This window comes from Argiope bruennichi, chromosome 10, assembly GCF_947563725.1.
Source record: "Argiope bruennichi chromosome 10, qqArgBrue1.1, whole genome shotgun sequence".
NCBI classification, from domain to species: domain Eukaryota; kingdom Metazoa; phylum Arthropoda; class Arachnida; order Araneae; family Araneidae; genus Argiope; species Argiope bruennichi.
In genome coordinates this window covers 74104108-74131593 of record NC_079160.1, presented here as the reverse complement: position 1 = coordinate 74131593, position 27486 = coordinate 74104108, and the positions used below count along the sequence as shown (strand labels likewise).

The 27486-nt window shown below is 30.3% G+C and overlaps 1 protein-coding gene across 1 annotated transcript in view; it reads left to right on the top strand.

The window, feature by feature from the left end:
• Positions 1-27486, top strand: part of LOC129989337 (uncharacterized) — a 118145-nt gene that overhangs the window by 22846 nt on the left and 67813 nt on the right. The window contains exon 2 of the mRNA XM_056097815.1: positions 11740-13383. Coding sequence (XP_055953790.1) covers positions 12326-13383 — 1058 coding nt within the window. The 5' untranslated portion in view covers positions 11740-12325. The remainder of the gene's footprint in view (positions 1-11739; positions 13384-27486) is intronic.

Below are 27486 nucleotides of genomic sequence, written 5' to 3'. Positions count from 1 at the left end.
ATAACTATCAAACTTCGCATATCACGAAATCCGAAGAGTGTAAATATTCATTAAGAAATGCTTTTTTCCCAATTTTTTTTCAAAAATAATACTATAAAATCAAAACATAATTGAAATTCTAGCATATTTTTTCACAATTCTTTGGTGCATATCATCGTACAAAAATAGTTTCTTAAACTACTTTAAATCAAAGAGAAAGCCAATTTTACGATGATGTCAATTTTATTTCCATTCAATATTTTTATAATTTAAGAAATTTATGAATACGACTTTTCATTATTGCAATAACGAGAAGATTTAAACTAATGTAAGGACAAGGAATTTCATTCTAAAACATAATTCTGTTGTGACGTGTAATTCGAATATTGGTGTAAATCTTCAATCTTTTTCAGAATTATTATTCGGGTGACACCTCTCTTGTAAAACAAAATTAAAAAATATCTTTCTTTCTTTTTTCCTTTATTTCCTCTCTTTTTTTTATCTTGAAAACTTGAATCCAGTGGTTAGGTAGATTTCTTAAAGGATGCCTACCTATTTCAATGGTTCTCACGGCAAAACAAGAAAATTCTTACAGTTCTCCTAACATCATGGTCCCTAGAACCCAAAACCAACCTTCGTCTAAACGTTCATATATCTCTATCTCTATCTATCTATGTATATATATATATATATATATATATATATATATATATATATATATATATATATATATATATATATATATATATATATATATATATATATATATATATATGTATATATATATGTATATATATATATATACATATATATATATATATGTATATATATATGTATATATATATGTATATATATATGTATATATATATATATATATATATATATATATATATATATATATATATATATATATATATATATATATATATATATATATATATATATATATATATATATATATATATATATATATATATATATATATATAGTTGTAAGATATGTAAAAAGTTCGTAAAAAAATGGGAGTTCGTAAATGAGCCATCTAAGGGTTGGAAATGATGGAAACTGTAATCATAATTTTGCTATGATTTCTTTCATATTGAAGATAGAAAAATAAATTAAGTTACGATAATTAGTGCCTCATTAAGACAAATAACTTTTGTATTTAAAGTTTCTCAACAGCTGCAATTGCTTCGAAGTTACGGGCTAAACGTAATTTTGATTGCTTCTAACATCAACAATTTATGTTACCAGTTTTCGACTTTTCTTTTTTTCCCATAATGTGAAAAAATTTTTAATGCAGTAAAGATTAAAAGCTTGAATAAAACCAACTAAATAAAAAATAAAGGAGGACAAAGATTTAATGACAATATTATGTAAAAACTTCCAGCTTAAAAATTTCCAGAAGATGCGTGTTTTGTAGTTCATTATATATGTATATACAGGGTGGTCCAAAAAAACTTCCTCTATATATGAAACCCTAGCGGCCTATCCGCTCAACCAATCGAACAAAAATTTCAGACATGGCTGTTTCAAGGTATGCGCTGGAGATTTTGATGATTCTAAACAACGCAGAACTCACGGTTACGGTTACAGTGAGAGAATTTTGAAATTTTTGAATGGCAACACCCACTTTTTCCTTGCACAAATTGATCAGCGTGTTGAAAAACCACAAATGGCGTTGGAACGATTAGCGTGTGACGAAAATTGCCGCCGTAAAGCATATGCAAAGAAGAGCATTATAAAGGATTAATGACAACACAGAAAGGAAAGAGAAAAAAAGTTTTTATTGGAATGGAAAGTTATAATTTCAGGTTTTCAACGTGTTCATCTTCGCGGGCGACAACGCATTGCATTCGGGAAATTGTGGACAACAATGCCGAACGTAACATGAAAGGATGAATCTGCATAACTCCACGTGTTATGACATCTTGCAATTCTGACACATCTCGTAGACCAGGCGTATACACCTTAGATTTCAGATAACCCCAGAACCAGAAATCCATAGGAGTGAGTCGGGGGATCGCGGTGGCCACGAAACTGCAAAGTTACTAGAGATGACACTATCATCAAAGTGTTGTTGCAGCACTGGTCGAACACATTGGAAGACGTGTGGAGGAGCCATATCTTGCATCCATACAATGTCCCTAATGACATTTCGTTGCTGCAATTCAGGAATAACGGAATTCTGAAATTGTGTCAGAATTGCAAGATGCGACATCTGGGCTGGCATTACTCTCTTGAAATTTTCTGCTCGCACCAGTGGGAGGGTGTTTGGCCCGACGGATTTAGCATCCACCAGACCTGCTTGCCCGACGGTTCTTCGAGGGAATCGTGTCTCGAACTGGAGGCCCTTCGGTTTAGAAGCCGACACCCACCAGGCAACTGCGGCCTTCGCATTACCTGTAATAAAACACGCTAGACGATTGCACGTAATACATTAAATTTAATACGTAATATTGTATACGACCTCGATGTACGAGGAGAGAGCCCGTGTTAGAATATTTAATTTGGGTTGAGATTTAATATAATGCTAGTATACCTATGACATTCCACGCACAAAAAGATTGATAACCACATCATTGAGCTATTGAACGACGGTGGCAAATTAGTACTATATATTAGTACTAAAGGCAAATTACTAAGTCGGAGACAAATTACTGGTATATAAGTTATGCTAAAGGTTTCGTGTATTTTCCCCTGGGAATTGGCTGAAAGTTTTGCTTAATCTTTTAATGAATAAATTCAGAATTCAGAAGTTTATAACTATTTTATTAAAAAATCATTCCGAATTTTTAAAGCCAGGAACTCTCTATGTTAGCTCCAGGCATAAGATATTATTTGTTTTCATTTGATATAAGTTTTTATGACCTTTGTTTGCTTTAAAACAAACTGAATGTTAGTATTGAAGTCATCTTCATTTAAACTATGGATTATCGCAATGAGTAATTGTTATTTTTCACCTTAAAGTAATTCGAATTTATATCATTTTTTTTTAGTTGGCGGTTGTTATTATAAAAAGAAATAAAAGGTGAAATCAGAAATTTATTTTATGAATGCTTTTAATCTTTATAACATTCAAAAGGAAATTTTTACTTCATTATTTTTTTCCATTTCGAAATGGTTTCAGTATAACTTGGATATAAAATTTATGCTATGATATTTTCATCCGATTTTTCCATTGCTACTATACAATTTTTATGACAAGTTAAATGAAAATTCTGTAAAAAGAAATCAAACTCCGTAATCAACGTCTGTAAGAAAAATACATATTGTGTTTAACATAATGTTAATTTTATTTTAATCGTTTGATTGAAGCTAACCTTAGAATATAACCATATTAAAAAAGTATTCTTTGAGTTAAGGATGATTGGAAGAACTTGACACCGAGAGGTATTAAAAAAAATAAAAAATAAAAATTATCAAAGCGTAAAGGATGAAGGCAAAATTGAGCCTCTCTGAAATAATTTATTAATAAAGCTAGAACGAGTAGTCTTCCTAAAACTTTCTAGTAGAAACTTTAATTAGGAAATTATCCCAGTGAAAGCCTTTGATGACATTGACGTTCAAGAGTTAAGAAACGTTAAATATTCGTATAAATTTAGCATTTTCGAATTATAGCATTTACTTGTTTCTAAAAGCACAGACAGAACAGACAGATAGTCACAGGATTTGGCTCAAAATCTGAAAGGTGTCAACATTATAAAAGTTAAATCTGTGTGCCAAATTTTATCTATCTAGTTTTTCGCATTTTGTAAGTATCGTGTTAACTTATATTCAAACAGCAGGACAGGCAGACTTCGACTGTATAGATTTTACTCAAAATTGGACAGAAATCGACAAATATTTGACATAAAATTGCATTTAAAGTCGCGAAATCACGTACCAAATTTGATATATTTAAGTCACTGCGTTTTGGAATTATTGCGTTTACGTGTTTCTGAAAGTATAGACGGATAGACAGTCAACCCCCTGGATAGATTTCGCTCAAAATTTGGTAGGCGTTTATACCAAAGCTGTTAAATTTGTATAAAGAATTTGATCTCTCTATCTGTCTTCGTTTTGTAATTATAGTGCAAACTTATATTCGAACAGGTGGACAGACAGATTTCCTCTAAGCGTATTTATCTCAGAATTTGATAGAAACCTAGAAATTAAATTTTAAGCTTGTATACCAAATTTCATCCGTCTAGCTGAAAGCGTTTTTGAGTTATCTTTGTCACAGACAGACAAACTATACCGGCATATTCCAAAAATGTGATTATTGAACACAGGGAGGTTTAAAACGTAAAGATTCGTCAAAATCTCGAGTTCGAATTATTTGAGAATTTTTTTTACTAACGTTTTTCTATACTTCGTATATGAGAAACCAAGAAAAAAATCATCGGTGTATATAGCTAAATGTGCTTCTAAAATAAATTAAAAATATAGTTAAATCCATAAAAAAAATCAGTTAATAAGTTTTATAGGTTGTTAGAAGTAAAAAAGAGAAAATGGAAATAAAAAGGTAAAGGTAAATACAAAAGATATAACAGTAAATAATTAAATACAAATAATGCAATGAAAGTGAAAGTTCACTGAAATAAGGAAACTTAAAAGGAAATAAAAGATTTTGCAAAAATGGTAACATTGGATAAATACGCCCACCAGAAGGAGAAAATATTTCATATGGCATTCAAAAGGAAAGGGAATACAAGGTTTTAGGAAAATAATAATTCTGGATGAATGCAGTCATAAAAATGGTAACTGTTTCATGCGATATTCAAAACATGTTTTAAAGTATATTTTGAATATCGTGAAATATTTAAAAAAAATTCTCAAAAGATATTTAGAAATTATACTCCATTAATAGCTTTTTGGTAAACAGACGATATTTTTTCGTCTCTACGAAAATGGAATTTCTGTTTAATTTATGTTATGAATTTTAAATTTAGGTTTCGCTTCCATCAAAATAGGAAATAAATATGTAATAAATAATACGGTTGCTAATAAAATAAATTTTGTTACATATTTTGTAAGTAAATTCTATTTCCATGGGTTTTTAAAAGGGGTTCCATTTATGTTCATGTCGAATGATATTTATATAATAATCTCAGTGTGAAAGCATTTCGTTGTTTTCAATGAAATAATAGTGCAGCTTGCCTATCAAATACATACAGTACATAAATGTGCATGTATTTTTAGAAAGACATTTTGGAATGTTGTTTCCGTCTTTTGCTTTTTAGTGAATCTAGTAAATGTTAATATTTTTCAGGAAACATGTTTTAAAAAATTGTAAACTTAGATTGAAAATGTGATTTGAATTTGAATGCATTTATGTATTTTAATATTTTCATTTCTGAATTTTAACATTTGCATATCTGCCTAGAAGGCTTGTACTTTTTATTTTCTGTTTTCTGATCTTACTAAAATGTTAAGGGAACTGAACTCTGTGAGAAATTTCAATAAATATCTAATTAATCCTCAAAGATCGTATCTTAGAATCACGTCAATGATCGAGTAAGTAATTATTTTTCCTCTATAAAATGAAAAAAAAAATGCGCCCTTAATAAGAAAATTTTGATTCTTTTCTACTATGTTGCGAAGAATACAACTCTGATGAAAGAAAATAAAAACGTGGCTTTCACAGATTTAGCCAAGATGCCCGATTTTATCGGGAGAGAATGGGAAAACACCTTTATTTTAGATTTATTATTTTATTATATTATTTTATATATTATATTTTATATTATATATAATATATATACATAAATATATATTATATTTTATATATTATTTTATTATATTATTATATATTATAGAGAGAATTCTTCTCTTCCAATTATATTTTCAAATTAAGATCTTTCAACTTTTTGTTAGTCACTGTCATAGATTTTCACTTAAAATTGGCGAACAATTTCTTCTCAAGTTCAACCACAGGGAAAATCTTTCCAAAACTTTGTTGCACACACGCTAATACGCTTGTCATGCCAGAGAAGGTCCTGCATAACACTGGCGTACAACAGTTGCGAAATATACATATTTGGCGAGAATTTTGCACTTTTACTAAATCTATCATATCAGCCTTGGCGAATTCGTTTGGCTATTATTTTGCGTTAATGGTGACCGAAAATCAAATTTGCGCTTTAGACGCATTTTTCTCAAAGAGTGAGACAAAAATACATTTGTAGTCACAAAATCCCATGCTAAATTCTATATATTTAAGTCACTGCACTTTTGTATTATCGTATTTACATGTTTCTGGAAGTATAGATCAAAATACAATCAACCCATTGTTAGTTTCGGTTCAAAGTTTGGCAGGAGTCTATATTACAGATGATAATTTTGTGTACTGAATCTTATCCATCTATCTTTCTTCGTTTTGTAGTTATCATTCTAATTTATATTCGAATGGCCGGACTTACTATGAACAGATAGACACACAGACCTTTTTCAAAAATGTGTTTGTCGAACTCGGAGAGGTCTAAGGCTTGGAGAATCGAAAAAAATCTCGAGTTTGAATTTTTTGAAGAATTTTATATTTTCTCTATATTACATATATGAGAAAGTAAAAAAAAAAAAAATATTCGCTAATCCTTAAAATATTCACCACATGAGTATCGTATTGGCTAACGAGAAAAAAAGAAATTTGACATTTAGAGCATTAAATTCCATATTTGCAATTACTACTCTTATTTGTTTATCTTTTGAAAAGTGATAATATTTGGGTCACATAATGAAGTGCGTATCTGTTTGACATTTCCACAAATGTAAGGTCAAGGAAGCGGAAATCTCAACCCTCGTCAAACTGTAATTAATCAGTGTTAAAATAATTATTAGTGCATGACAAAGGATGGCATGTTTTTTTTATATAAAAACTGTATTAATATAGAAAAATCCTGGTTAAATGTTAAATATACCTTAACATAGATATTTACGGTTATTTTAATTCAATTTTTTTTGATAACTACTGACTACAACTTATTTCTGAGAAATGAAATGAAAATATTACTTTAAATTCATTCTGCAAATTGAAAACGAAAAATCTCTTTCTTTACACAGTCTACTAAAAGATCATGCAAATCTAGAAATGAATAGAGGATATCTTTTTTTAAATAAATAGCAACTGCACGCAACGATGCAAAGTAATATAATCAGTTTAGTTAAAGTTAAACTGAATGGATAACTATTCAAATCATTTCGTAAGAGAAGCTACTAAAAATAAATGGTAAATAAAAATCCTTTTCTTAAGTGTAATGCTTTTACCCAAATGATGTAGAGAATACCGTTAACTTCGTTTCATGCATGTCATAGAAAACTGGTATAACTGTTCTATTCTCGACTTTTCTCTCGTTTACATAATATACATAATACATAATTAATACAAAATTAATACATAATTTACATAATAAGAAAGTATAGCAATCGTCAAAAAATTCGAAATCGATATTTTTGATGAATTTTTAAGTTTTAATCCTCCATGATCTCGAAAAACGCATTTTTGGAAAATGTCCTTCTGTGACTAAGATAGCTACAAAAAAGCTTTGATCTAGACAGATGAAATTTAGTATACGGTCTTCATGCCAAATTTGTAAATTTTCCATCAAATTTTGAGCAAAATCCCCTTAGGGGAAATCTGTCTGTCCGGCTGCTCGAATATGATTTAACACGATACTACAAAATAACTCAGGCAGAGAGATAAAATTCTATACACAGAATTAACATCTATAGTCTAGAAACCTATAAAAAATAAGCCATATCTAACAATCCTATCCTATCGTGTTTACATGTTTCTAAAATTATAGAACTATAACTTTATGTTTCTAAAATTATAGAACTATAACTTTATGTTTCTAAAATTATAGAACTATAATTATTTGTCGTTCGGTAATTTTAGAAACCTAAACACGGTAACTCAAAGTCGTAATGACTGATTTTGTATTTACAAATATATTTCTTTGTCAAATTTTGATTTCATTCGGTTATGAGAAACTAATCAAAAACATGGATTCGATTTTCGGATACTATTAACAACATACCAGGGATTCATCGCCAAATAACTCGCCAAGGAGAACCTGATAGATTTAGTAAAAAGGTTAAATTCCGTCAAAGGTTAATATTTTATTAAAGTTGAACAATTATTATACACCATTGCTATCTGGGATAAAACAGCTTTATTTGAGAGGGAGCAAGAAAGTTTTGGAGGGACCATGCCGTCTTCTTTCATATACTTATAAGACATGGTATGTTACGAATTAATTTCTTAATACAGAAGTGAATCTGAAACACATTTTGAAAAATTACCTTTCAAACTTATTGAAATCAAAATTTGATGAAAATCTGTAATTTAAGCTTAGGTCTGCAAACAAAGGCCGCATCCAAAATTCTTTAGCCCAAAATTTCATATATCACAGATCTAATAAATTTTCATTACTTTTACGAATCTGTAACATTACTTCCAAGAGCTTTTAGCTTTAAGGCAGAAAAAATAGTTTTACTTATTCTTCTGATGGATGTAGGATCAATGACTCCTGGTCGTGGTGATCATTTGGCGATTTTGGCGATCGAATCGAAAATTTCAGAAACAATAAGAATTTGGCGATTGCTCTTTTAGAACACAAGATTACGTGATTTTTCTAGAAGTTTCTTTGATGTAGTCAATCAATAGTGAGTCGGCAAATGAATTCTTCTCAAGTGAGCAATCAGTTGAGAGTAGTAGTTGATTCGGGAGACATGAGCAATTGAGCTAAGTCTGTCTCTTGCGAATTCTCTGTGAGTCCCTGTTGCTGTTATGATTGTTTACTACCGATTTGTTGCTTGTATTCTGCTGTTTATTGCAAGTTCTCTTCTTGTGTATACTTCGGTTGTGTTTTTTTGTATGCTTATTCTTGCTTTTGCGTAAAATAAAGTGTCATTATTTATTATTACTCCTAATAGACTCTGTTGTGCTTTGAATTTCGGTACAAAATTTCCATAACATTACCTTGTTCATAGGTGCAAAAATGCATAGCAAACAGGTGGTATACCAATGAAATAATTAGAATAAAATAAGATATATATTTGTACTAATGCTCTTAAAATTTAAATCTAGATAGTTGAGGCTTTCAGTTACCACATTCGCATTTGTAGGAATATACGCTGATGGATTTCGCACAAATTTTGACGCTTCGAAAAGTGTCATTTTTCTAGTGGCAGTATTGATTTATTAAATTAGTGTATATAGGGCCAGACAGACAGACTGATAGAATGACCAAACTTCGAATAATAGATTTGACCCACAATTTGATACAGTTCCAAATTTTCGTTTAAACGCATTCTAAATTTCATCTATCTAGTTCGATTTTTTTCTGAAGAATGTTCTGATCGACCGGGAGCCAGCATGGCACAGATGGTTTCTGTATCCTTCTAAAGGTCTAAACAATATATTGATTTTACTAGAAAAATGAAGATATAAAAACCAAATTCTTTACAAAATCTGCCAAACGTTATTTGTCCTATCGCCTGCATGTGAACAGTATTAACTTGATTTATTCTGATTTGGATCTTATAATTTTTGAATGCCTGAGCTTAAAAAGTAGAGCAATAACCAATAATAAAATATTAAGCAAAAATTATCTATTAAGTAGAAAAATAAGAAAAAAGAAAAAGAAAAAAAATAAAGAAAAATAAAAATAAAAATAAATAAAAGAAAAACATCTCTGTATTAACACAAGGAAAAATAAAATTTTATGTGTCCATCCATTTAAATTGATTTGTTCAATTTTCCGCTTTATAAATAATTTCATTTCATCATTTCACTCATGATAAGGTAGGTTTTCAAAAATAAATAAATAAATACTCTGCTCACTTGTGTGTTCCTACAGAGAAAGCATTATTTAAACATTTCTAAGACTTAGTTATCAGTTAATCGATAAATTTTAATTTGATATTTCATATCAAACATCTCTGGAATTCAATTTTCAGTAAAAAAAATTAGATTCTATAAATACTATAAATATGAATTATGAAATGTATTAGTGATTAAGAAACAGAAAATAATATATATTTTAAAATGTTATTAGGGTAAAATGGAATTTTTTTTTGATAACGAAGCAAAAAAGCATATGCGTCAGTTTATAAGTAAAATTTGTTCCCACATTGATGGCATTATCATCCTAATAATGATGCGAATAAGCCTTATGCGAAGCGACCTTATAAGATTGAAAAACTGTTTCTGCATCATATTTTCGAATGAGCTCTCCATTTGATTACTTTCATTTAACTTTAGTTATTTCATATCGTTATCAATTTCCACATCATCCAAATTCTACTAATGGTGCCTTAAAAATGAGCTTTTTTTTGTCTTCATAACAAAAAAATAATGTTTTTTTTAAACACTTTTTGTTTTATACACACACAAAAATGTTTATGAGTATTTTTAACCTTATTCTTATTTTTATCTATCTCTTAAAAAAAAAATATATTTTTTGTAATATTGAGATGCGTGTAAGCAAGTGTGGTAGGTAGAATTGTTTTGAAGTATTTATTTTAAAATTTAGATTTTTGAAATTTGAATTTTTTTTATCATTTTTTATTTAGAATAAGGGATGCTTTTATTATGTACATAAAAATAAAAAAATGCTACACTTTTGCCTAATTGCATAGAAAATTAGCTATTTTGATTCTAGATTAATAGTTTGGAGTAATGCTCCATTCCTTTTTTTAAAAAAATCGAAATTTATAATTGACTCTCATTAATTTCCTGATGAGCTGCAGTGCTGAAATTTTGAAAACATTTGTTGTTCCGTGCGGAAACACACTGATTAATTCTGAAAATACAAAAAATATGTACTCCTAGGATTTAATTAAGATTTTATCAGGAATTATTATTAAATTTGGAATGTATACGCGTGGCGCCATCTATTTTTGAATTGAGAAAAATATTTCCAAGGATTTCATGCTATTGATATAAATGGATTATATAGCAAAAAGTAGAAAAAAAGGGCACACACTATCTCAACAAAAAAAAAAGTCAATATTTTTATTTTTATTTTGTTCGGTTTTGTTGCTTTTCATTGACTTCAAATGGTAAAATAAAATATATTTGTCCATTTATTATTTCAGAACTTTTTTAGATTTTTATTTGCAATTGCAAATATATATATATATATATATATATATATATATTCACACATATTCGTCATGATAAGTCTATGACGTTACATATGTTTATATATATATATATATATATATATATATATATATATATATATATATATATATATATATATATATATATATATATTTATATATATATAAATGAGGAAACTGTACATGAAATGAGCGACAAATTAATTATTTTTTTAGCATAAAATGAAAATGAGAAGTTGCTAAACTTCCACATTTTTTCATTATTAAAAAATATTGTTCAAATTAGTATTAAATATATATGGAAAAAACATACGAACTTTCCGGATAATGTATCTCAAAAAATCCGGAAATGATATTTCAGATAAAAAATATTCATATTTTTCTAATATAACATATAATTTAAAGAATTTTAATGTCAGTTGAAATATATTTGGTTTTAAAGAAGATTTTTTTTTTTTAAATATCCAGCGTCAAAACTATCAAAAAAATTTTTTTTTAATAATTTATGAGATAAAAAAGCAATATTGAGAAAATTTAACGCCCTTTTTTTTAAAAAAAAATCTGCTCTTTATAAATTAATAAAAGTTTTATTGTGATTTTAAGCACGTATTATAAATTTGACATTAAATGAAATTATCTTTTTTTTTTCAGTGCATTTCTAGAAGTCAGCATGGTTGCAATCCGTTTCGTCTTCACCGCATATTCTAAGCGCAAGACCTCCACAATAACATCTTGCACTTCGCATTGCTGTGAACTGTGCGCCAAAATAACTGCTGCTACTCGAGCTTTGTATCCAAATGATTTGCTGTGAACTCAATGCTTTATACTGCTATGCTTACAAAACTTTTCATATCTCCAAGTTAGCTATAAGCAACATGGTCCTGTATCAACGATAACAACTATGTAAGCAAAAGCAACACAGCCTTAAGGACAACATCAGCAATAAAGCAATAGCAAATAATGGTTTTCTACACAAAATAAAATCATAATAACAACTATTTTTTCGAAATAACTGAATATTATAACATCTTCAAACAGTCACACACACGAAAGTAATTTATTTTTTAAACATTTCCATGAATGCATATGAAAACATTAACAAAGAATCATCAAAGACCAGCATTCATTTTACAATATTTTGAAATTCATTTTATTAAGATTCGTCATTAATTGTCTGTGATGCAATAAAATATTACATAAATTACTTTCAAACCGATAACAACCTGCTTCAGAAAATATGTCTTCAATCCCTCAGCAAGAACCAATGAAGCCAGCACCGAAATCACCCATCCCCAGAAGTCGGTCCGACTTCAGTTATGTAGGACTGACTCCCAAGGAGAAAAGGTGGACAACTGATTTCTCGCTGCTTCTTCCTCCATTTACAAGAGATACATCTGGTTATTCTCGCTTAGCAGAATCCCCTGTGACATTGCAACCGAAACCTAGGAACCAGGCGGTGGTGAAATTGAGCAAGAGCCCGACTCTCGACCCGAGTGTGATCCAGTCTGAAAAATCCAGCGAAACCAAATCTTCTGGTAAAAGTCCTACCTCAGAACCTGGTACTTCCAGAACTAGTTCAAACGATGGCAACTATAAGACCTTCAAAGACTCTAAACCTATTGGGCGAAGCCAAACAATGGAGCCTTACATCGCCAATGGCGGTATCTCATCAAACAATAGCAACGAAAGCAAGCGTACTATATATTGTAAGACCATGAGCCGAAGTCCAACTTTAGAGCCTTACGCGACCAATTGCACTTCGATAAGTTCAAACGAAAGTAAGCGCTCCATTGCCTCCAAAACTTTAAGTAGAAATACAAATTTGGTGAATCATCTTCCCAAGTGCAGTTCTTCTTGCTCCAAGACTCCCAGTGAGTCGAAAACTTTGTATCCGAAAATGGAATTAAGTCCTATAGGTTGTCCAAAGACTGCCCACAGATTGAGTCCTCTAACCAACCCTTCTGCAGGTGAATGTAGTCGACATTTGTCGTCCATTCGGAAGAGTCCAACGATGGACAGTAAGACTCTTCGTTACAGCCCTTTGCTGAATCAGCAAATAATCAGCAGAAGTCCCACTTTGGATCCCAGTGTCTTGAACAGAAGTCCTCGGTGTTGTCATGCGACTGTTACTAATGGCCCAGTGGGTTCTAGAGGTTCGTTAGTTTCCAGAGGATTATCGCCTGAAGTTGTGAGATCTCAGTCTCTAAGATCGCTTCGAAAAGGCATGGACAGAAGCCCGTCAAAGATGAGGACATCGGAGAGTGCACAAACTGATGTCTCATGTTCCATACACAAGTAAGAATCTTTTATTCTCCTTTTTTCCTTATCTCAAATTAACAATACGCCGAAATAAAAGAATGAAAATATTATAACAAGACATATTTAACAATATAGGATGTTCATAAATTAATAGGTAGGGTAATTAAAAGAAAAGAAAACGAAAATAATTTTATTCATCGGAAATAAAAAAATAATAGTTGAAAGCTTAAATTTACCACAGTTATAACTGTCAAATATGAGTCTCTGTCAATATAAACAGGTGAATGTAGTCGACAGAAAGAAAAATGGAATCCAGAGGGGTGGGGGTTGACTCATCTTACATTTTTTTCAGCATGTCTAGTGCGACGCTTTGAAAAATAATATATATACGTGCCTTAAATTTGTCAGCATCAGTTGGCAGAAATGGAGTTAACACCCGCGGTTAGTATAGTAACAGAAAGAAAGATCTATTATGTGTCATACATGCATATCTGCAGGCGTTTTAAAGTTTTATGCTAGTCATACAGGAAAAAATGTGGGATAAGCAACTGTATCTCGATTTTCTTTTCTTTTCTTTTCTGAAAAACTCATATTGAATATTTATATTATTTTTGATTTCCGAGAATAAAAAGGTTGCATCTAGTTTTATTTCCTTTTAACCTTTTCTAAAATCATTAAAAGTATACTTCTCACCAAATTCATCCTTTTTTTTAATAAATTGATGTAAGGTAACATAAGTTCTCTCAAATTTTTTAAGAAGAGAGAATCATAGATATTTAAGTTTCTTTATTTCACACAAAATTATGTGTCTTGATTTGTTAACTAACTTTTAATTAATCGAATTAATTAATCAAATTAAATTTATTTAATAAGCTAAATGGATAATTTTCTCTCAATACAAAAATTATTTTAATATACTGCGACTAGAAAAAAATGGCCGATTAATGGGTTAACCATCTGAAAAGTTGGAATATTTATTTGTGAATCCCTTCTTTTTGAATGTAGCACTTTGCAAATATTTACACTGAAGTGCCATAAAAACTGGTACACCAATCTAATATTGTGTAGAGCCCCTACAAGCATGCTGAAATGCCGCAACATGGCGTAGCATGGAGTCAACTAATTTGTGAAGATATTCTGTAGACTGTTTACACCATGATTTCACAATGCCATGGGAGTGCGAGTTGGTGGAGATCTGATAAGGACATCGCGTTGCAAAACATCCCAGATTTGCTCGATAATGTTCATGTCAGGGGAATCAGATTCAGAAGACTGCTCCTCAAGACACTCAATAGCTACTGTAGACCTGTGGGGTGGCGCATTGCCATGCTGAAATGGTCCACGTTCGTTGGAATGCACACAGGGCATGAATGGATGCAGGTGATCAGAAAGGATATTAACGTACAGCTGACCTGTCATGGTCGAGTCTAGACGTATCAACTATCCCATTTTATGCCAACTGTACCCGCCCCATATCATCACAGAGCCTCCACCAGCTTGAACAGTTCCTTGTCGGCATGAGGTATTCATGGATTCATGGGATTTTCTCCACACCGTTACACGGCCACCTGCCCGATACAATTGGAAACGTGATTCGTTAGACCAGACAATGTTTTTACAATCATTAACCCTTAACTGGGGACTTGTGGTCTATGAGACCACTAGCGATGGATTTTCAGTCCCCTCTATTCTATTTTTAGCTCAATTGAATGGATTGACTCTGTAGCTACCTGTTTTATGACCTTCAATGCACGTGTACATTTTCAACCGATTTCAGCGGATGCTTTTTAAAATAATTCAGTTATTTCTTTGTGCGTGGTCTCTAAGACCGCACCTCCCTGTTAGCGTTCCAGTCATAAACAAGGCTTAGCAGATGACGCTAAAACTTGGGCGCCGAAATATCATCCAATTTACTGATCCTATTATGAAGCAGGGCTCCAGACACTTTTAAATAAAGCAGAAGGTGATTTTAGTGATAAGGCTAATCGTGCAGAAAAGTTTTTCGATGTAAGCTCACGTTCAACTGATTCTGATATGTGTGTTCAAACATAATTAATTTGTCTAGTGATAATAATGTATTTTGAAAAAAATTATAAAAAATATCAATATACCAAGAGATATATATACACATTATATAGGGTGATTTTTATACTAGTTCTAAACCTGTATGTTTAAAATGCCCTAGAAAACCGTGCTATGAAAGTCACACAAGCGGATAAAATAAGTGCAGATTTTACTCATTGTCAATTTTTTTTATTTTTCTTATAATTGTTGAATTTTACATTATATTGTCTTCGATATACCTTCATATACTGTAAAAATAAATATGATTCAAAAAGTAATATATATATATATATATATATATAATATCTCAAATTACTATTATATATATATATATATATATATATATATATATATATATATATATATATGTTTTTTCAAGAAAATTATTTATTGTAACATGTAATTTGAGAAGAAAATGTATGTTCAACGAATTTATTATTTTCAATGGGAATATGTTTTGAAAAATTTCTAAAACATATTTATATATCAAGAAAAATATCTGCAAAATACATTGGCAGTTTTTCATACTAATAAATTCATTAGAAAATTTAATTTGAGTGTAAATGAAATGCGGTCTAGTAGACCGCACCTCCCCAGTTAAGTTCTAAAATATCACCTCCCCAGTTAAGGGTTAAGAGTCCAATGACGGTGTTGATGAGTCCAGGCAAGTCGCAGAGCTTTGTACCGCAGAGTCAACAATGGTACACGAGATGGTCTACAGTTTCGAAAGCTAATATCAATTAGGGTACGTTGCACGGTGCATACGCTGACACTTATATATATATATATAAGTGTCAGCGTATGCATTATTATATATATATATATATATATATAATAGTTATTTTGGAATAAATATAGTTACTTTGCTTCATGACAAGTATGTTACAAAAGTTTTAAAAATCTTTTATACTAGTAAAAGATTAACATCATATGTCAATAGAAGTTTATTGTACTTTAAGAAATAAAGAGTTGAAAGATTTCCTTTAAATATAACTTTTCCTGTCGCTTTCTTTCGTTTCACTTGAATTTTAAAATATCTCTTTTATCTCCAAGATATTCGAAAAAGGAAAGATTTATGCTACTGAAAGTGGACAAGTCTTCCGTTTCCCAATATTACAAACATTGACAGAAATAAAAGTCTGTACTTATCATTGTGAAAGGATTTTTGCATTGTTGTTGGCAAAAATCTTGTATTGCTCTTTTCTACTTGAAAAAATCTTTATAATACTTCTGTAAATATTGAAGAAGGGGCAGTTGACAGACGCATTTTTTAAAGATATGCTAAACGAAAGTCTTGTAAAATACGAAACTGTAATAGTTTTATAATTTTTTTAATTCTAAAAATAAATCGGTGTTATCATCGGTGTTAAATCGGTGTTCTAGAAATAAATTGGTGTCTCATTTATGTGTTAAGACACATAAATGAGACAATTTCATATCTATTTTAATTTTTTAATTCTGAATTTAGAATCATTTAAAGATAACATAAAATTGGTTCTGAGCTTCAAAATACTATTAGATTAAATAGCTGATAATTTAAAGATTTCTGATGGGAATAATGCATTTAAAAACGTTTTTCACTGTGATAACGATAAAATATACAAATTTGCATAATTTCTTTTACTATAATGAAATAACAATGAATACAAGCAAATGTAAAAAGAAAAAAAAATCCTCTGTTTTTCTTTTAAGTATCCTAATTTCATGCGAGTTGGAGCTTTAAAGCATAATTTTCATTTCTCATAATTTTTTTTTCTTGAAAAAAATGTAGGGAATTAAAGAAAAATACAAATGAGTCGCTATTATAATAATTAAGCCAAATGCAAATTGTTACCCCACGTGCAAAATGCTTTTTAAATGCTCTAATGCATGAAAACGAAATCTTGCTTCTTTCTTTGTGAAATCTTTCATGAATTTTTTTTCTTAGCCTGTTGTTTTTAAATTTCATTTGTATCCGACTTCAAAAACCATTATTTATTCTATTTTTTATTGTATAAACATTCAGCATCTCCACGCTTGGCAAATTCTAATTATGTTGGCGATAGGCATAAACTTTCAATTAAATAAAAAGCTTTAAAGGGGTTAAAGATTATTTTGATATTGTTTAAGTTAGTAAAAGCATTGCTCAAAAAATTATATTGCCTATATTTTTACACAACTTTTCGATCTCATTAGTCATATTTAGTAAAATGTTAGGAAATTAAGTATTTAACTTCTGAAATAGCTTGTATTTGTATTTAAATTCATACTGTCTTATATATTTTACTCCACAAAAATCGACGCACTCTATCTCTAAAGTTTTGCGTCATTACTTTAAGCTAATCACTTCATTTGACATCTAAATATACATGTATTTAATCGGAATCGTATGACTTTGTCTATACGATAATGTAGATCTAATAAGTGATAATAAAGTGAACATATTTGCTTGTTTTTACGATGTGTCTTTCGGGCTGCCTTTGGTGTTGCAGCTGTAGATATTGCTTTTACTATAAGCGTAGTAGGACGAACCTGGAAATTCTGTAACTGTACATATGTTCTGAAAATTTGTTTGACCTAATAAATGTTTTTTTTTATGTATTCTTTCTTCATTCGTGTTGCCACTGAATAATTCTATCATTCTTTGAAATTCCACACAAAGGGCACAATTTTTTATCTAGCATCCAGAAGAGGTCTTCCATAAATAGATCTATAAGTTAAGTGACCATGTCTTATATAAAGATTATGATCTTTTTGAATCTAAATAGAATATGCCTAACAGGGGTCCTTAGCCACTTCACTTACTATCCCTATTTAAAACAACATTGCTTTAATAACTATTTCATATAAATTTCAATTCTTTATGCCAGAGCTTACCGAGTTTTGATTCTTTGAATTCAGACCGTTTTAAACCGTTTCAACGGTTGTCTCGTACTAATCAACTGAACTGTGTTAATTATAATTCGTAGAATTTCGATTGGTTTTTAACTAATGTTAATGATGAATAGTGGAATGATTTTCTGGATCTCATTCCAGAAAGGTCTGAAATCTTTGCGAACATTCAGAAGCTTTAGGATGGATCGGGAAGGGGGGGGGGTAAGAAATAGTGCATATTGGTTAAACTTCAAATCTAAAAATAAATTAATTAAAAGTTAAATTGTTTGAATTTGATAATTAATGATCACTTAGAAATGGAGGGCTGGGAATGAGAATCAAAGGTTATTAAATTTAAAGTTAAGTCAACCATCTGACTCCAACCCGTCACGAAGGCACACGGATTTAAACCATAAAACTGAATGAACGGACCGCCGCAACAGCAACCTTGGAGGGAACTGTGGTTGAGTCCTAAGGGCCATCACCGGCCACGGTAGAACCCTCCCCTAAGGAAGTACGTCCTGTCATCGTTGAGAGGATTCAGATCCCCCACCTATTTGTGTACCATCCAGGGTGGCGAGATCCAACCACCATGCCGGAAGCATCTCATCCTCATTTCGAAGTGCCCCCCACGGGAATTTAAATTTAAATTTAAAATTAAAGTTAAAGGGAATTAGAATCAAATTTAAGGTTAAGTGATGAATTAAATAATGTTATAAAATATTTATGCAATCTAATATTTAGAATTTAATTAATAAAATTTATTACTAATTTATGCAATCTAATCATGCAATTCAAAATAACTTAAATAATCATAAAAAGTGAGATTTGAAGACTATATAATGAAATTTTAGTAAAATATTCAATATGAAGAAACGCGGCATAAGTAAAAAAAATATAAAAATATTTGATTTTTATTTTACATATAAATTATTCAAGCTATCTTAAAGTTAAAAATGATTAGCAAAATAAAAATTATTTTAATTAATAAATATTTTATGAATAATTAATGATTTTTTTAATTAATGTTTTTTTTTTCAAAATTCCTTTATATTTTAAACTGCAAATGACTAAAACATGAGTGAATGAATTTATCTTAAAAATCTGCAGTTTATTACACTTTCAAAAAGTTTGGCAAATGCATACCAAATTTATCAAATTTTATAGATTTTCTTTTGAAATATCGCGTTTTCCTGAAATCAATCATAATGATAGCATTTTGAATATATAGATTTTAATAGAAATAAGTGACCTGTCGATGGATAGATAGACAGTTAATATAACACATTTCAATATTATTTTTGGAGAATTTTGCGATAAAAATAAAATTAATAAATCTATTCTTATTTTAAATATCACGATTTACGGTTTCCTTTTTATCTGTTACGTGTTATTAAAATTGCTGTATATATAGTTATATCTTATATAAAATAAAAATGATGATGGCTTTTGAATTTACAAGGTTAGTGCATTATTTAAAGATAATAAAAATAAAATTCGAATTTTTGAGAAAAAAACACTTATGCAACCTAATCAGATACATTAAATATAATGAATTTCTTTAGTGCTTAGCTTTAACATGTTATCTATTCAGTCTTAAAAAATATCCTTGCCAAAACTTTGTGAAGCATATCAGTGCTACAAACTATTGAAGTGCATCACTTTCCGAAAATTTTCAGCACTTCAGTATATCTTGTTTAAGCATAAATAGTGCATTATTTAAAAATTATAAAATAAATTCGAATTTTGAATTACCTATGCAATCTAGTTAGTTACATTAAATATAATGTAATTTCTTTAGTGCTTCGCTTTAACATGTTGTTGTTGTTGCCTATCCCCAAGATCAGCAGGGCTAGATCAGGTCCATGATATTGTACACCTTAAAGACGTCCAACAGCATCTGTGGACTGTTTGCATATCCCGTCTGGTAAGCCCCAGGCAGGCAAGGATGTGTTCAGGTGAAGCCTACACCTTAGAGCAAACGGTTCAAACATCAAAGCACTTGGAGCCACCAGGATATTTTAATGATCTAAGACTGAGAAAGCGAGTGAGGGTGGTTTGAGCTTTAACATGTTATCTATTCAGCCTTAAAAAACATCCTTGCCAAAACTTTGTGAAGCATATCAGTGCTACAGACTATTGAGGTACATAACTTTCCGAAAATTTTCAGCACTTCAATATATCTTGTTTAAGCATAAATAGTGCATTATTTAAAAATAATAAAATAAATTCGAATTTTGAAATACCTATGCAACCTAGTCAGGTACATTAAATCTAATGTCATTTCTTTAGCACTTCACTTTAACGTGCGGTCCATTTAGGCTTAATATAAATACCCTTATTAAAACTCTTTGTAGCATATGAGTGCTACGGACTATTAAAGTGCATCACTTTCTGAAAATTTTTAGCACATCAGTATTTCCACAAATACAATGACATTAATCAAAATGGTTGTATGATCTTTCTCCCATGCAGTAAAACTAGCCATTCATGAAAAAAGTTATCAGTGTGTATTTTCAGTGATATACAGGATATCTAAAATATACATACACTCCGTCAAAAAAAAAATATCCGAATGTTTTTCCGAATCTGCAAACACTAAAATCGAGCAAAATCTGTGTGTTATGTGATTTAACTTGCACATAAATCGCACTTACATACGAGGGCTTCCTCTTAGTTATTTTTATATAATCTTCGAAATTTTGTAATAAACAATCCATCGTGTTCAGAAAAGTCTGATTATAAAATATAAATTAATATGAGGCAAATCAACTATAAAAAAAAATTATGGTGTGTATGTGTCAGGTGTGTTTTACCCCAAAATCTCTTCGCTTAGCTCAAAATTTTTGAAACTTATCTTATTATATTCTTTATAGGTATCCGAAATTGTTTTATTTTTATTTCTATGATTTCTAAAAGCACAGTTAAATTAGAAATAATATACCGGAAGTGAGACTTTTGAAATCGGAAATGAGCATTTAAAGAGCTATACAAGTGCAATTAATTTTAAGGTGTAGGTACACACTTGAAGATTTTTTTTAAATTTTAACTTTAAAAATCCAGTTTTTTCACAGTAAGTCATTAATATATGTTTAAACTCATTTCAGTGAGAAAAAACTTTATTGCACTAATTATTAATTCATTAAAATAATATTTAATGAGCTAATTAGCCTATTTTTGAGACATGATATCTTAAATTCTAATTTGTACAGACACACAATTCTAGTTGGAAATGATGCCTAATATTAGTCTTGATGTTGTCTGCCTCAAACAAGTTATAAAAATGTATAGTTTTTTTTAAAACAATTTTTCATCAACGATGAATAGAAAAAGCGAGATTTTTTCTGTAATTTTAACTTTTAAACAGCTATTAAAAATTTATTTCTTTAAATATAACTTTGATTGAGGCATAAAACATCCCCTATTTCATACAGATTATTTTGATATATAAATAACTGTATTTGGTTCATTTCTTGTTGAGTTATGATTGTTTGAATGAAGCTGCATAGTGGGAAAATATGATTCTTCATAAAATGAGTTTTAGAAACACCGTAACTAGGGTTTTTAAAGAAAGCACCTCAAGGAAAATAATTATAACTCGAGAAATATTCCAAATATTGACAACAATTTGGTATCGTTTGAAAGCTAAAGGATCAGAGAATATTACTAAACAATAAAAAATATTCGATATTTTGGACGATTTTTGAAGTTTTAAGTGTGTACATACAACTTAACTTCTATTTTCTTTTTTCAAGCAGTATAATCTTAAAAATAAAGAAATATGTTTTGAAATTTCAATTCGAGTTTAGAATAAATAAGTTATTTGCCACTAAACTTTAAAAATTAAGTAACTAAGAAATAAAACAATAAGGAGCACATATTTTAGTGCTAATATTTAATAGCTGTTTAGATCTATAACCCATTCCCAAATATTTAAAAATATCCACTGATACTTGAAAACTACATGGGAATTTCAAAGAAGAAATTTGCATAAAGAAGTCAATTATTGCCTATTACAGCATTATTCAAAAATAATCTAAAAAGCTAAAAGGAAATGAAATTAGTTTAAAATCTAGAACAAGAGAATTTTGATGCAAATGTGGAGAGTTTTAGGTTTCTAAAGTAATTACAAAAATTTTTGTACTGCATCAAAATCTTTAAATGCATTTTCTGAGAAAGCGTTGTTGTTTTTTTCGTGTTTTTCCTTTACTGTAAACATTCTTTTGAAAAACATTTCTAACATATTGAAATTAAATTTCGTCAAAATATTTTACTTGCTTCTAGCCGTTCCATGAATTTGAATCCAATCTTTCGGTTCATATTTATTTAATTTACCGGACTTTCAGTGAAATTATTCGATTATTTTTTAGAAAAGTTTAGAATTTTCTTAAAAAGGTGGAATATTTCCACAACTTTTTAAGTTACTGTAAATCTTTTATTTCGAAACAGAGATGATTATATTTGTTATGTATGATTCAAAAATAATAATAATTAGAAATTTAATAAAATTTCCTCTGAAATTTCGGTGAAATACTTCGGTTAATTCCCTGTTAAAATATTATTGTTTTATTAAAATATTGTTCATTTATAAAAAAAGTGCTCCAAAAACAGAAACTCTGACATTCATTAATACATTCCTATTTAGTGTTCAGGTGTAACAGAGTTAGGTGAAAAGACAGGATATCATATTAAGTGCTTTGAGATTGCTTCATTTTTATTTTCTCGTATATGAAGTAAAGAGAATGTATTGTAATCATCCAAAAATTCGAACTTGAGATTTTGACGAATCTCCGCGATTTAGTCTTCCTTACGCTCAAAGACACATTTCTGGAAAATGTCCATCCGTCTGTTTTAGATAAAGATAACTCAAAAATACTTGGAATTTTGTGTACAGTTTTTCAATCAAATTTGCATATTTCTATTAAATTTTGAGCAAAATCCATTCAAAGAAAATCTTTCTGTTCGGCCATTCGAATATAAGTTCACACGATAACTGCAATACCAATAGAATTTGTTGAATAACATTCGGCACTAAACATTCGGTCAACATATATAGTGTAGATACTTATCAAATTTTGAAACAAATCCAAATTGTCGAACTCTACTTTCAGAAATATTTAAAACCACAAATCAGAAATACAATGACTCAAATATATCAAATTTGGTATGGGATTTTGTGACTACAAGTGCAGTTTTGTGTCAAAACTTTGTTCCAACTGATTGGGAGGAATGTGCCTAAAACACTAATTCAATTTTCGGATAATATTAACTGCATGCCAAGGAATAATCACCGAAAGTCTCGCCAAGTATCACACGGTAAGTTCAGAAAAAATGCTAAATTCGCATCAAAGGGAAATATTTCTTAATTATTGTATTTAATGCCATCCAAAGTATTCTTTGGGGTAATACTTTTACAGAGTGTATGCAAGTAGGTTTTGGGAAGACCGCTCTTGTTGGTTGTGTAGAATATTTCGTTGCTGAAAAAGCAATGCTTGAATTTTTCGCAACTAATTACGAATGGTTTTGACTTTTTTCGCGTATCCATACCTGATGTGAATATTGAAATTCATCAACATTATCAGACATTATAATGTATGTTGTTGCTTCTGATGGCACTTGCAATGGACAAGCCCGCTGTTTCGACGTTAGCGATTTAGCCGATCGAGAGCGTCTCTCGTTTTAGTAGAGCCAAGAGTACGATTTTGCTACGCACGTATCACTCATTCGCTTGCATATCCCCTTTTCACGGGGGGGGGGGGGAGCACATTCACACAACTCACAGATAGCACAGATGAAGAACCACCATGCCCGAACTGGGACTCGAACCCAGGACGCTCAGATCACGGGGAAGACTTCCAAACCCTATGCCAGAGCGCCGGCACGATAATATATTGAAATTATGATGAAAATCTGTTGCAACGAAGACTATTTTATTAGATACATTACTGCTAAAACAATGTTTACTATAATTTGAACCAAGATTCGACATTGCATTCTTTCATGCTATCTTGAAGGATAAATAGAAGAAGTATTACAACAATATTTATCATTACTGTTATTACTCTAATATTCTAAGATTCGTCTTTTCGGCTAATTTTTTATGAAGAACCGGCCTATATTTTTTATGAAGAACCAGTGCAGAAAGAGAAAGAATCAGAGAGAGGGGCCACTCTGAAGCTTCCTTACATACTTCATACATTATTAACTAAATGTAATTAGATAGCAATAGTTACTATAGAATCTAAGAAAGATATTTGGCAATTAATCGATGGGATGCAGTTAATGCAGAAATACCAGAAAAGTAAATACGTATTTGAGACACCATTTATCCGAAGGTTAAAATCCAAATTTCGACACAGACCTGTAAATATAATCACAAAATCACATATCGATATTTTTAAATCATTGAGTTTTTGCGTACTGCAGTAACAGATTGAAAGAATGTCAGTCTGTTGAGGAATGAGATTCCAAATTTGATGCATGTTTATACTTAAAGGATTGACTTGGATAACAATTTTTTTTCATCAAGTTCTTTTCGTTATGTAATTGCTAACTAATAAACGGATAGTCCTACAGACAGATTTCCTCTGAATGGAATTTTTTCTCACAGTTTGATAAAATTATTTATTACTTATAAGATTTCAAATTACATTTTGCACTTTTCATTGCATATGTGAGACATAGAAATCAAGTTGCAATGCAATATATTATACAATTTCTGTGTTTTCTCTATAGTCCAATCAAAATTCAAAAGGGTTGATGAAGTTGTTCATCATCTTCAGAAAAAGGAATAGACAGTGGGAAAGACAAAGCAGGTCCGCGTGCGGTGATGTCAGTAATCTTGAGACCAGATAAAATAATAGGTCTCTTGTTCAGATTTCGAATTCTATTTTTCGGTATTTATTACATATGAGCGAGGCATGAAAGAAATGTTGTTACAATAAATTTTGATATTGATGTGCCTTTTCTACATCAATCTTTTGTCAATATGTCATGCTTTCATTAGAAGAACGAGAAAGAAGAAAATTATTTCATAAAATATTAGTTACTTTTCAGCGACGTAATTAGGTTACTTATTTAAATTCTGAAATAATGTTTACAGTTTTTATTGTGTATAGTAATTTTTTATAACTTTAGAAAAGCAATTCTAATGTATTTATTTCGTGCACCTCGGAAACGGTTGATTTGGATCAAATTTTATATTTATATGGGGGTTTGATTTTTAAATTTATCTATATTGTTGCTTTTCCTGCAAATATGTGACTTTCCTGCTGACAATGTCATATAGCGCCATCTCGTACATTTTTGTGGTACTTGCATTATTGCCATAGGATGATAACCTACTGGCACCTGAAAATTTTGTGAGATGCCATTAATGTGAGATGAGGTAAATTTGAAACATATTCATATGTAATCGGTATGTGATTCGTATCTTTCAGATTGTGATTCGTATAAAATAAAATTGTGTGATTCGTATATATAAAAAAACCCCCTGCAGGGCTAAACTTGGTTTCCATATTTTGTGTAATCAACATAGATTCTGTTATTAAAATGGATCTTTTTACTAACTTTCGCTATCCTAACACTTTTGTAAATTCAGCATTCTTTAGATCTGACTTTCCTCCAGTTTATTGACAGAATATTATATTTCAATAACATTTTCGCTTAAAGAACGGTTAATTTTTTTTATGTTGTTAATATTTTAAATGTCAACTATTTATTAAAGACATATCAGGACCATGCAGATTTTTTTCCTTCATTTCTGGACGAAAAACTATCCTGCCTGTTACCTTATTTAATTGAAATGTTTGATCACTTAAGAAATAAATTTAGTGCAAAAAATGATATGCAATTTCTTTAAAGATATAAATCCTATTATTGCATTCCATTCACCAATTACATCTAATAGATTATGTAATGTCTGTCACAATAATGGGATTAATGTGCCAGGCATTACATAAATTTACTACATTAAAGTTGATTGCAAGAATACAGTAACCGATTTTATATTAAAAGCAAGGATATTTACTTCTTAACTTAATGGACAGCCTTTTATTCATTCCAAAATAAAACAGAAGGGTTATATTTCAGCTCCGACCCCTGACATTTCCATCGTCGCTCCTTAAACAATGTATCAAAATTTCATGAAGATCTTTATTGACCTCTTCACATAGAATGAAAGCTTTTCAAATTTTCATTTGCCTAGATGGAGGTTCAATATTCCTCGAAGTTCCCTGAAATATTTATGGGTAAAATTTATGGGGAAAACCGTGTATCGACGTAGAATCTTAAGATTATTACAGCAATTTCTTCGCCTTCGGCCATTTTGTGAATCCGTAATGAGTTAGTCCTAAGAACTCTTTGGCCTTGGAGACGTTGCCGCTGGCGAAGGGCCAACTCGGGGATCCCCCCCCCCCCATCAAGTCTTTTCCAGATTGAATTATCGAAAAACTAATTATGGTTGTGTATTTGCGTCCGATTTTGTTCACAATTTCAGAGCTTCAGTCAAACTAATTATTCCCTTCAGACTGATACCAAAGAATAATGTTGGGAACCTAATTAATTTCTGGTGGAGCATCTTGTCATGACAGATGTTTCTTTGCAGACATTTAAGACTGGCAGCTCAGGCTTCAATATTATGAAGTAGATTTTTTTTTTTAATTTTTTTGTTAAAAATCTTTGAATCAAGGTATACTGATTTTAAATAGTTGACATTAGCACATTTGCGGCGTGTGGGGGGTAGAGGATTTTTATCTGTGTAAAGAAGAGCAATTCACTATGTTCTTTTCTATTCGCTGTTTCAGTGCATTGTAATAAATATGTATAACACAACTACTGAGAATGCATACTTTAAAGTCTTAGAATTGGCATGCATATATTTAGAATTATAAGCATTGCTTCATACTTTAAATTCTGAGAAATGCAATGCACACACACACACACACACACACACACACACATACACACACACACACACACACACACACACGCGCAAGCACGCACGCACACGCACACACGCAAGCACGCAAACGCACGCACATATAGCGCTAAATCATTTCTGTACAATGGAAATTTTCTTGATATAATTTGCAGTCATTTGAAAATAGCTTTCACCTCGTTTGTTGATAATCTGAGTGATTAAAGAAGAAATGTATGCATTATCTTCGATATTATTTCAGCGAGTCCAAGCAAGGTCACTGGAACGAAATGCAGCGAAGCTAT